General features: G+C 35.4%; 1 protein-coding gene across 1 annotated transcript in view; it reads right to left on the reverse strand.

Moving 5' to 3' along the window:
* Nucleotides 1-401: 401 nt before the first annotated feature.
* Nucleotides 402-13,531, reverse strand: part of PDZD8 (PDZ domain containing 8) — a 67,070-nt gene continuing 53,940 nt past the window's right edge. The window contains exons 4-5 of the mRNA XM_052799154.1: nucleotides 7,386-7,548; nucleotides 402-5,023 (exon numbers count right to left, since the gene is read on the reverse strand). Of these exons, the coding sequence (XP_052655114.1) occupies nucleotides 2,826-5,023; nucleotides 7,386-7,548 (2,361 nt within the window). The 3' untranslated portion in view covers nucleotides 402-2,825. The remainder of the gene's footprint in view (nucleotides 5,024-7,385; nucleotides 7,549-13,531) is intronic.

The following is a 13,531-nucleotide window of genomic DNA, read 5'->3' on the forward strand; positions in this document are numbered from 1 at the left end:
GAAGAATTTTTCTCGGAGCATTTTTTCCCCTAATGTAACTCTGGTGGTAGTCACTATCACCAATACTGCCATTCAGTTGTAATTTCTGCAGTGCCTGGAGGTCTTATAAAAGACCCACAAATATCCTTACCTTTTTATAAGATTCTCTAGTCACACAAAGAATCAACTGGAATCACCGTTTCAAAAGAAATCTGTTTACTTTTAAACTGTGTAAATAAAAATAAATGCATATGCAGATAGAAAGAATGCATAAAAGCCCAATTAATCCAGCAATCAGCAGTTTTATTTAATGCAAAATGTGTGTTTTCTCCCAAAGATCTTTCCTTTAAGGAGTGGCTTTAGGTGATGAACTACTGCAATACAAGTGTTTAAAAAACATTAACACAATGCAAAGAAGTTGATAATTTAGCAAAACTATTTTATTAAAGCTTATTCTCATGATAAAATAATAGCCAACAAAATCATATTAGGCAGATCTTCTGCAAATGTGTGCAGCTGCCACCTATTCAGATATCATTAAGTCAAGATATTCTTGTTTTCTGTGGTATTCTTTATTTTCAGCTATTTACAATCAAGCATGAAGCAAAGATTACATCAGGAATGTAGTATTACAATTTTCCCCTCAAGACTCACCGTTTATTGTAATTAATGCCAGGTAGGAATTTTGTCTTCCTTCTTATCACTAAAATACAACTATTTTGCCCTTTTCCCATTCAGTATATTTAAAAATATTGCACTACGTTTAATTTATCTCTTACAATCATCATTAGCAATACTATACGAGGAAAACTATATCCAGCTTTTCTTACCCACTGTATCACACAAGTCAATTTAAAACCACGAATGTGTTTTTGAAATCAGTATTTGCATTGTTTTCACAGCTCCTTCATGTGTACCAGGGTTTAAATGAAGTACTTGGATATATTTGAAAACCTCTATAGTAGTCCATAAGAGCAAACACTGATGGAGATTGAATGCAGATCACCACCAATGGTAAGCCACTGAGAAAATGGAGTGGGGAAGTCTTAATATGCATCTCAAGCAAGTATAGGTTAAATAAGTTTTAGTCAATAAGGGAAGCTAATTTTGTGCGATTATTTGCTGAAGCTTAATTTCAGGTGTGTCACATGCCTATTTTAGCATGGATAGTGTTTTCCATACATCAACTAAATAAGTATCAACTGCCCAGAACTCACAAAGAAGTGCAAGTAGTTGCATGAGTGGAAGTAACCGTTTTGTTTAGAAGTACAAGTATGCTCTTCCATCTGTGAAAACCATTGCTTCTTAATTTTGCCCACCGCAAAATAAACTGAGAAGCAAATTTAATGGAGAGGTACATTACAGACTGCCTGAAAATTTAAATCAGTTATTTCACCATCTTAGATTCAACTCCATTTCCACAAAGGCATTTTTTTTTCTACTACCAGTGATACCAGTGATAATGATACCAGTACCTAACACAGTACCTAAAATAAAGATGATATTTTATACGGCATTTCTATACACAGAAGATGAAACAAAGACATGTTTACAGGAAATAAATAAGAACGGCCTTAGCCAGGTGATGCTAAGATGCACAGTTTACACATAGCACAAGACCAGATAGTTCTTTTCAAAAGCTGCTGGCTGAAATTCTTGCTCATCTCTACTGGACTCACTTATTTTGACTCAAATAAAACATGTTATATACACTATAGGACATTATTCAGACAAAGGTGATAATTCTGCTCAGACTGTCTCTTCTGTCTGAGAAGCTGAATGCAACTTACCACTATATGATTACTCAAAAGTGATGAGAGAACATGTTTAGCTATTTTGTAAAGTATTTTGTACCTTAAGTTTTCTGAAATGATGAAGTCTGCAGCAAAATATTGTTTTTTTTTTAAATTACTTAAACCATCATTACATGCTTTTTCATAGAATGCAATGAAACCTCCAACTCTTGTGAAGAACAATTTTCCTTTATCACGTTATCAGATAATACAACAATACTTAAACATATAATTTTGTTCTGGAAGGCAATCAGCCTCATCTCAAAAATATTCCCAATTAAAATTATTATGAGATACTGGTATGTACTTTGATATCTAGTATTATTCAATCAGGATACAATAGCCCAAAGTTCTAAGGATGACTTTTTTTTAGCATTACTGTATTTCATGTTAATTACAAACTATGAAAAGTTTCTGTACTTAAAAATATGGAAAACAAATGATATGCAGTATTAACTTTAGTAAATACTAATAACAGACAAAATGAAAGACTTTTGTTTGCTTTCATGATATGTTTGGCAAAAAAAATACACAACTACCTAGAAGATGTACAATAAAACTGTGATCAACGTTTTAAAGCCTGGTCCCTCAGTGACTTCTGTGTCAGTCATCAGCTTAGGCATGCAACAAGCTTATCATTTTTTCATCATACAATGGAAACTAAACATTTTGAAAATCCTGCCAGTTTCCTGTTGAAAACACTAGCTCAAAAAAAAAAGAAGGGGGGGGGGCAAGGGAGGGCAAGTAATACATTAAGGACACCACACACATTAATGTGAAACAGTAAGGTTACATAATTAGAAAAAATAAAAATAAGTTATTAAAAATAAATTTCCAATATAAACCCCAAAATGTAGTTTTAACCAGCCAGTTTAACAAAACGATGGTGCTGTAGCTGGAGAACCATTATCAGGTGTACTCTTACACAGGCAAACAACTGTGGAGAAGCAGGACACGTACATTATACCAGTGTTTAATTTAATTGGTGTGTGTTTGTAATTAAGTGCAAAGTATTCTTTTAGTCCATTCCTTCAAAGGCTAAATATGTAAATATCAGTCTACTGATTGAGGTGGATCAACTGGTTCTTCCGATATGATGTTGAATGTTGGAGCCTCTGTCAGACTGACATCTTCGTTATCCATTTCTTCTGCTATATTGGGTTCCTCTGAATCTTTAGTCACTCTTTTGGACTGCCGCTCTATTGACATGTTCTCCAAAGACTCTATATCCTCAATGCCTGCTCTGTAGTGGATCATCAGCAGCGTAAGGGCCTGCAGTCTTTCACCCGACTTAGCCAGCGCAGCAGAAATCAAGGCTTTTTTCCTTGCATCGGTTGTCTCTTTCTCTTCTTTAACGAGTGAATTATTATTTTCCAGCTCCTGGTCTATTTCATTCTGCAGCTTATCCAACATAAATTCTAATTTCTGAAAACGCTCCTCTGTGGGTAAACTTCTGTAGAGATCACGTCCAATTTCTTTAACGGCAATGAAGACACTGTCATCTAGACCACCCTCCTTTCGGACCAACTTTATCCCAGTACCTGCTGCACGTTTTGAAGGACTGCTTGGCCCACTGATTTCAGTATCGCTACTTTCATTATCAGAAGTGTTTGGTGTGTGCTTTGGTGAAGGTTCTACCACCTCTGTTCCTTGCTCAGAAAGGCGAGCTTTGGGGACTTGACGAAGGTTTAACAAACGGGTGCTTGTATTGATGATATGCCTGGTCAAACCTGTAGTTCTGTTAACAGATTTAGATTCTGAATCAACGCGAGAGGATGCAGCTTGGGGAGCTTCCTGTCCTTCTGCTCTACAACCTCCCACAGTTCGATCAAGTCGCTTCTCAGCTCCTACACAAAAGGGTGTCTCAGCTAGACATTTTTCTTGACATTTTTTATGGCAAACATAAGCACAGAGCATGCACTGCGAAGCCGCTTTAGTCCATACTTTCTTTTTGCAGTAGTCACACCAAGTTGGATTCTGAAACTGAGTATCTTGAAAGTTATGCTTGTTCTCCGTAAGAACAATTTGTCCCAAGTAAGGATCCTCTTTCTGAAGCGCGCGAGCTTCTTCTTCCAAGTGGCATTCCCTTTCCTTCTCCAGAAGGAAGTTTGAATCATCTATTTCTCCTTCTTTTAAATATTTGAAATGTAAAGTCACATCGCCATAACAAAATTTTTCATTGAATCCCTTATGGGTTGTCAAATTCCGCAATGCTGTTCTAGTGACTGCTGCTTTAGGTGTAGGAGCATCCAGTTTAAATGTTCTAATATATTCCATTGAGGATGTAGCTATACAATCTAAAGCAATTTCTTCAAGTTTTATGCTTGCATATCCTAAGCAGATAAAACCACCTGCTTTGAAAGGGTCTCTGCACCACAGTGCAACATTAAGGTACTTATGGTATCCTTCTACTTCAAATAGGCAGGAGGATGTTCTCGTCCTTGGCCATCGGCCTTGACGGATTTTATAAGGAATTTCTGGTGATTCCCATGTTTGATGATCATCTCCACTATCTTTGTAACTACGTGCATTTTCTGAAAGTCCATCTTTTAATGTATCTTGTTTTGGTGCTGTTATTACTTTTGATACCACTGGGTCTTCTATTTGATCATTATTCTTTACTACCTTCTCTGTACATTTATCTCCATTATTTGTAGGTGGAGGTGGCCTCTCTGGTTTTTCAGAAGATACACCTCCAGTTTCTAACAGATTTTGAGTTTCACTAGTAGGCAAAATAGGCTTACTTTGTGGCCTAGGTGGCACAGGAGGCTTAATACTGGATCCTTGTGATTGTTTACCTGATAGCTGTGATGCATCTGAACCCTCCATAGTTTTGGGCATTGCCACTTTAGCTCCATCTTTTTGTTGCGTTTTTGATGTTGTCTGATAACTTCCTAAATGTAGTTTTCGATTCAGAATCGGTGATATAGTTCCAAGTGGTTTAGCAGCAAGTATTACTACTGAACGTTTGGGACTCGGAGTTGTTGGCAGATCTTCTTTTTGGTCAGATGATTCACAAGCTAAGTCCTCAAATTCTGAATCAAAATCTCTGTTATCAACATCAGCTGATAAACTACCTTGGTCATCTTCTGGCTGTGTCAAGAAAGCAGTGTCTTCCAGTTGTCCAAATCCATCCTGCAGTGCCGAACCATGCTGATTATACCCAACAGGCCTTTCATAAAAGACTAAAACTCTGTCCCCAGCCTGTCTAATAAGCTTCAACACTTGGACAGTTGATGTGATTTTAACACCTATTAAAAAAAGACAAAAATTGTTAAGTGTTAATTATGATAAGAATCTAAATGGCCAAAACCAGTCAACAAACATTTAGATCTTTAATAGTGGTAATAATACTGTTGCTCACTAACAGAGGAAGCTCTTCTGTCATAACTGACTTAATTAAAATGTAACAGATAGATCCTTCCCATTTTATTCATAGAAATATATCACTTCAGGAGCTGGAAAAGATACTGACATAAATACTCCAGTCTGCTGTCTGTTATTAATGCTGTAATCTTGTAGAGTAATGCTGATTTTATATGCTAACATTTTTAACCTTGATCTTATTACAAGTTTGGACTTTTCAGCAGCAGGCATGTAACAAAGGATTCAAAAGAGATGGGCATCTTTAAATACAGTTATAATTAAAACAGAAGCAGGCTAACAAAGAAAATAGTTCCAATATGTTAACAAAATATAGGCGTGATGCTACATTTTCAGTGTGGCTGAACAGTGAACTGAATCATCTCCCTTATCAGAACTTTCAGAGCCATTTGACAGTATCTCTAACCTGTGGTAAGATTCGACAAATTACATGCAAGCTAAAATATCTTAATGAGCACAGAGTCCAAAGTCATGCAGGGGGTCATGTAAAAATGACTTTTCCCTTGTTCTAGAGCAATCATCAATTGCCTGTTTGAAGCAACTCAAAACCCTTTTAAATCACTGGAGCAATGCAATGGGGATTTAGGCAGTACCTAATCACAATAACTCATTGTAGTGATTAAGGTCTGGTCTGTAAAACCTCCGGTAAAAACTTAAAAAAAAAAAAAATTAATGCAACTGTGCTAGCAGGGAGCTTAAGTAGTTCATGTCATAAGTGTATAAAGTTCTACCTTCATAGTATTTTACCACAATAACTCTTTTACAGTATCTTAATGACTTAACAGAACCAAATATAAAATTACTTTACCTCTTATTTATATGGTAATGTTTGGAGAAGAAACATGTGTGCTGTCACATGCAGGGATATCCGGGATACTATATATAGCTCATAATTACGCAGTTCTTTCTGCATTTCTTTCTCCACCAATGACATGATGGAGATAATCTCCAAATTCACAATATAACCCTAACAGAATTTCTTTTACCGTTTTTCCCCTAGAGTGATTTCAGTTTACATTCTATTTTATCATTGGTACCTACATTTATTTCTAAAATGTTATTAATATATAGTGATACTCCCACTCCTTTTTAGTCTTTATAAATCCCTGGACAGTATACAAGCCCAAACAACTTCAAATTAAGCTACTTATGATTCCTACTCCATAATGTTTTATTTAATCCCACAACATCCAGTAGAATAGAAAATATTGTATTATTTCTCAATGATGATAAACAGGATCTTATCTGCTGCTTCCACTAAGTTGATTACCCATGGTTCTTGTTAATGGTTTATTTGTCCTTCTGTCCACTGCCATATTCTGTAGGTCCCCTCCAGTTCTCAAGTTTAAAGCAGTAAGATTTCCAGGATCAGTTTCTGATTATGGTTTATGATTACGATCTAGTTCTCTGTTGGTGACAGGGTCCATATACAACAGAAGCATTCAAGCTATATCTGGAGATGGTCTAATTTAAAACTGTAGAATATAAACTAGTATCAATCCACTTCATAATGCCCAGGCATTTCAATAGAATCTTTATTAAAAAAAACACCACCAAAATACAGTGCCCTCCCCTACAAAAGTCACGGGTAACTTTTGCCTCAATGCAGCACTTATCTGCCAGTTACAATTTGGACAAAGTCTTCAAATATGAGAACTTCAGAGTAGATTTCTAAAGAATAATTAGGCTCCCACATGTCAGAGCCGACAAAAATTGATACTAAAAGTATAAAAATACTATCAAATACTCAGCAGATCTTCTTGAGTCATTTTGCCATTTCAGGCAATTACTCTGTTAGTCAAAAATATGTTTATACTACTTGTTCCATACTCTATTTAGTACCTTTAGGTTCAAAGCTGAGTATGCAGGCCTAGGATGTAAAATGTTATGGTTTTCCTTGTGAACTAAGCACGTTTTATAATATCACTGGAAGAAACTAAGTAGAAAACCTCACAGCATCACTATTACAGCAGTTAAAATATAACTACATTGAAATGTTTATTCAACTTTATTTTGGCTTTTACCTAGCAAAGAGTAAATAAATATGCAAAAAAAAGAATAAAGTGAATGATAACCTTAAGTGGCCGTAAAAACTAACATTTATGTATTTATTATGAGTGCCAGGCATAACTGTAATTGTTGCAAAAGGCGGTCTAGTTGAACTGTATGCAGACATGTCCTCCTAGTTTGCAAGACGTCACTTATTTTGAAAGCTGACATGTTACTCACTGCCAATTGCTAGAAGTCTGTCTCCTCTCTGTAGATCAGCAGCTGCAGCAGGTGAGTTTGGAGTCACAGTTTCAATGACAACATGCCCTGCATCTTCTTCCTTGGACTGCACAAGGCGGAGCGTGAGCCCAACACTTTGCAGATTCCCCTTCACTAGTTCTGCCTAGAGAGAAAGAAGTTAAGAGTATGTCAATTAAGCTGACTGCAAGGATTCATGACTAGTAATGATAGCTTAAATAAAATTATACAACCAATATTATTTAAAAAATTACATTAGGACATTCATTGACTTCATTAAGCAGGTTATCACATAATAGATTAACTGTCTGCCAATCCAGTTTACACTCTGGATGGAACCAAATGACACCAGTTCTGAAAAGCCAAATATGCCAAAACTAGAGACCAGTGCAAGGAATTGTCAGCAAAATAAATATATAAGTGTATGTGTGCACACATCTGTTCAATAGTTTATATACAATTAATAACAAAACTGAGCTAATCTATGCAAATACATATCAGCAGGAAAGGCAATACATGGCTCATCTTGCAAAAAGCCCCGGTCCTAACAAAGCTACAACTAAACACAATGTCATCATCCATTTTATTGGGAAGAAGTTTTGTTAAAAGGAGCACTGTACAATCAATCTAGGTATCACTTTGAATATACCACATTTGTGTTATAAAACGTGTTACTACAAGTAGCTCTTCAGTAGTCTATACAAAAAGGTGTTTGGAATGAGAAAACTGTTATGTACTTAGATATTGCTAAAGCATATTTAGAACAAACTTAAATTAACAATAACCTAAGAAGTTTCTTCAAAGACTCAGAACACTTTCCTCATTTATCTTGCAAGGTAAACACAAGATAAAATTTAATTCAATAATCTCAAATACCTTATTCTTTAAAAAACAAACAAACAAACAAACAAAACCACTGAGGTGCAATGCCTATAGTAGAGTTTCATCCCACACTCATGCACAGATCTCTTATAATTTGTAAGTCCCTATTCAAACACAAGGATTTGGAAATCTTTTTCCAGCCTTAATCATTTAGAACGAGACTTTCAAAGGAACCATCATAGGAAAATTGAGATTTGAGTACTTCAACTCTATGGCAAATCTCAGAAATAATGGTATACACCATTAGATATAAGAATATACCTAGGTAGTGGTCAATTGTTTACACACCTCAGTGCCTGAGATCTTTGGCAACTTTTTTCTTAATAAAGACTGTCCTTAATGAATTTAAAAATATACTCCCCCTCCCCCCCCTTTAAAGCACATTCCTTCTGGACTGTTTCAAATGACTGTCTACTATCATTCCACTGAAGTATATTCTGTCTGTTTGAAAGGGGAACTCATAATCTATGTTTCAGCTCCAAGGTCAGAAATTTAATTTGCTTTTTTGATTCCCAAGAACAGAGAGACAGACACTGTTTGTAGAAAACCTCCATAGGAAATTTTCTATTTGGTTTCAATTTACTGAGTTTAGGTAGACAGTCTTCTCCTCCATCCTTCTGCATTTACTTTGTTTCTATTCATTTGTCAATGTTTGAACTGTCTGGAGTTGATCCTCCTCTTTGAAAATGTGTTCGTTTGCTTAGTTGTGTACAATGGCTTTCCACAGATGAAGTGGATCACTTAACTTTGGTACATGACCCTCTCCTTGGCTGAATGGCTTTCACTCCTTTCCTATAATCTTAATAGCACCACATCCTGGATTTTTGTTAATTGTTTTTCAGTTCTTCATAGAAATAAAAATGCTACACTATGTAACAGTTTGCTTAAGAACAACATGGAGTCTGAAGAAGCAGACTTGCATTAACTTGCTAAGCTTTGTCACTAATTTTCTGCATTTCCCACGGTCACTTAAAGATGATATTTTCTCTCAAACTTTAACATCTATTGTGAATACACCGTAATGTAAGAATACCAAGACCAAATATAAACTTAATTCCAGTTCCAAGATTCAAGGTTCTTCTATAATGCAAACAAGTAAATAGCTGCCCACACAAACAACTGTGGTAGGGTTTTTGGTTTGGTTTTTTTGGTTTTGTTTTTTTTTGTTTTAATTAAGGCAGATCCCATCTACACCAAAGAAACTCTGATACATAATTAAATTTAAAAAAGTTAAATAATAAACTCTTAAGTGTTAAGAAACAAAAAGTATTAGAAATACCTGTGGAAGAAAATAGAAATGTTTTTTTAAAGAAAAGAATTACTCTTCTGCTTTAGCCTTTTATTTACATATAGTATGCCTTTAAGTTAGCAATTCACAAATGTTACATGTGCTGTATGGAAACAACATGAATGATTACTACAATTTCAAACACTAGTTTAATATTTTAACTGTCAAAACCACAGATGACATGAATTTGCTGTGGAGGCATACAAAACTGCAACAAAAACTCCTTCCAAAAAATCACTCCCCTATGCTACGTAGCTCTGCATATTATCAAACAACGAGGAGACCATTATTTCTGAGATTTGCCACAGAGTCTAAGTACTCAAATCTCAATTTTCCTATGATGGTTCCTTTGAAAGTCTTGCTCTAAATGACTGAGGTTGGAAAAAGATTTCCAAATCCTTGTGTCTGAATAGATAATGAAACTATCATAATTAAGATCAGAAAGTAAACTCCCACTTAAGGAATGCTGACAAACATGAATATTACAAAGGACAATATTACAAATTTCCTCTTAACACAAAGTTATTCTGGCCATTTAATTACGCTCCTTTAGGGACACATCTATTTTGATGATATATAGTTTCTTCTGAAATCTTACATTAGTTCTGGATCTTAACGCCCAGAACTGGAGTTAATTAATAAGACAAGATGTTTTAAAGTCATGGCTCATCCAAGATGGATAAGTCTTGTTAGTTTGCATCACTGCAGAAGAAATGTTGCTGTAAGTTTGTTTGCAACATGAGATAACTCTTGTGCAATCAGTCTTTGAGCAGATCAGAAAAGCATCTGACTACTGAAGGAAGCTGGCCATCATAACACTTTTACAGGAGTTACCTCATGCAAATCTACTTTCTTTTACAGTCAGATATTTTCTCATCCATTCAAAGAGTGGCACAACGGAGTGGTAAGATTTTTAAAGACCTGTTCTTCAGAAAGCAACGAGCCTTATTTGAAGGAGAATATCAGAAGGAAAACAAGAGCTGGTACTGCAACATCTAGTATTTTGAAGAAAGGCAGCAATGACCTCTAACCACTGTTAGTTCTTGCAATCATGGCAAACTGCATGATGAGCAAAATATGGGAAAAGAGCATAATTAGACAGTAAAAAGGAAAAAAATCTTATCAAAAGGTCTCTTACAGAGTTTGTCAGTACAGACCCTCACCCTCTTGAGCTTCCTTTGAATCCAAGGACTTCTTTGAGCAGATCTCCATAGTGGATGACTTAACAGTTGAAATATTCTCTACTAGAAATCTCTGAGGTGATTCCCAGCATTTCACCCTTCCCTCCTCCCCCAGGGTGAGACCACATAAAAGAAACGAGGGACAGCTGGGACCAAAGACACTTAGGTATCTCTGAACATTTGGCTCCCATGCAGTGACACCAACCGCAGATTACAACACGTATGACTCACTGATGGCAAGGAGACTTCCAATATTCTAGCAGTATCTGATGGAAAGCTGTTTTTGGAAGGAGAGAGCCTTTGAACGTAACAAGCAAAGTTCATCTCAACTTTTTATTAACTTTGGCACAGTCACAAGCTTTCTCACGAAGTAAACTGGTTTTATTTATCAACCCAAACCAGATGAATAGTTTCCTTGATTTTTCTTTCTGGCAACTCCCAAGTTTCACCAAGTAACACCTCAATATTTCAGGCTAGCTGCAGTGCAGGTAAACACTGTTTCAAGCTCTCGAACACCCCAATGAGTACACTCAAAAAACCGAGCATCTTCATACACCCAGCACAGCTACTTTATGCCTTCTGCCTCTCCCTCAAATTAAAACTTGATAATAAACGTGAAGAGCCAAAGATCTACTGCAACATGAAACATCAGAAGGACAAAAATCAGCTAAATGAGAGAGGTTAGAAGAAAACTGCTGATAATGAGAGGACATTTGTTATCAAGGAAGTTTGCTGCAAGGGAGAAAAATTAACAGCTGTGCCTAGGAGAAAGGAAAATTTTAACCAACTAGCTATACCATAATAAAGCAAGTTTATTTTAATTTGATCTAATTAATAGCTGGTTTACTAGTTCTTGCAAACCTTAGTAGTTACTTAAATAAGGAGCAAGACAAAGCAAATAATACGAATTGCTTGTCAGTGACAGGCATACATTCAAAGTAATTTATATTGAAAGAGTTAGAGCTAAACTGTGTCATGGAACATAGAAAATGCACCTTTTTTTAAAAAAAGTAAGCAAGCCCCAGACTATTTATCGAATACTTGTTGAGATTAAGATGCAACAGAACAGGAATGACCATCTTAGGAAAAAATGAAAAGAAGTCATTTCCTTAGTGTTTTATTATTCAAGAAAAAAAACACAAGAAGAGGACACAAGATGTCCATTCACTTTCAAATTAATAAAACATTTTGATGTGGGGCTGTGAGTGCCTGACTTTTACAGGACAAAGTCTATAAGCATTGATTTCACATTACAGGCTTTAGTTCATCTATATGCATCAGTGTATGAGCCACTGCAGAACATAACCCCACCACCACTTTCAGTTCAATATTGGAAGTATGCTCTGGAAATAAAATGCAGCAAATAATCATGCTGTGTCTCATAGCCTTTCCTTACCTTAGCATTGTCATTCTGAAACCCTAGCAGATGTTGGATGTCAGTGAAAATCAATTTTTCCAACCTTTCTTAACATACTGATACTGAACTCCACAGTGATCATTCAGAAGTTTATAGCTTGCTAATACCATTTAAATGGCCAAATATTTACACGAGTGTCAATACAGGATGCAGTTTTAATGGTCGAATGCTTCATTAAATTATCAGTCTGAAAGAATTTGCAAATGCAAAGGGACAATAAATAAACATCCCTCTTAAAGGCACCACATTTGTCTGTTGCCATCTCATTTACTATTTGCTTCCAAAACTGTACCTACAAAGTTAGGTTATTTTTGAATACAGAGGTAAGAAAGTCATCAGTAATACTGTAGTCTCATAACTACAACATAAGTTAACATTAGATATAGTACTTCCATTCAGAGTTTCTAAGACAAGACACAATAAATAACGTCCATCAATAAATACGGAGATTACAACATCTGAAACAGTATGTATGACAACCTCTTACTAGTAGTGCAACATCATTCAGCTAAACTTTAAAAACTATTAGATGCATACAAAAAAAGTCACAAAATTAAGCCGCAGCATGATAGTTAGAGCATAAGACTTTTGCTTTTAAACCAAACTACTTCTTTTCAGGAACTAAAAAGGAAATGTTTTTTTGAAAGCTTAATTTTACTCTATAACTAATACTTCATATTTGCTTAACTATTTGTAAACATTAACATAATAAAGCTTTATTAGAATTTAGTAAGTATGTCACATTCTTTTGAATAAATGCTAAGAAAAGCTTGAGCATCCAAGCACATATAAGAAATCTTATTTCATTGTCTTTACACCAACTAAAGAAGAATATTTTTACAAATATTTCTTATTCCCTATCAGTGGTATGTAACACGCTGTATGTATCAAAAACTGACACCATGTATGTCAGTGCTGTACTGTAGATTAAACCCTTATTTTTTTCCAACCCGTCAGAGTCACTAAGTGGATCTTAGGTATTCTTGCAAGGTATGGTCTAATGTGTTTTGGGGGAAAAGAAGAAATAATGTTGATGAATACGCCTGTAAAGTATTACATTCTCCTAGACGACTCTGCATGCTGAGAGGAAAGGAAGGAATATTTCATGTCAAAAAAAGGTAACATTAAAGTACAAAACCAGGAAGCAGTTCCTTCTATTCTGAAGACTCAGATATTTGTATTATTAAAAAAAGGTTTCTGGCATGTATCTTTAAAATATGGACTTTAACATTATTGCTTTTTTCAACCCTATTATTGAATGCAGTCATTATATATGACCTGTACAGTGAAGTGATTGCTAGATTATTTATATGGGCTAGAGGAGACAGTGAAAGGAAACAGGTATCACCAATCTCACGAT

Source organism: Harpia harpyja, chromosome 10, assembly GCF_026419915.1.
Source record: "Harpia harpyja isolate bHarHar1 chromosome 10, bHarHar1 primary haplotype, whole genome shotgun sequence".
Taxonomy (NCBI): domain Eukaryota; kingdom Metazoa; phylum Chordata; class Aves; order Accipitriformes; family Accipitridae; genus Harpia; species Harpia harpyja.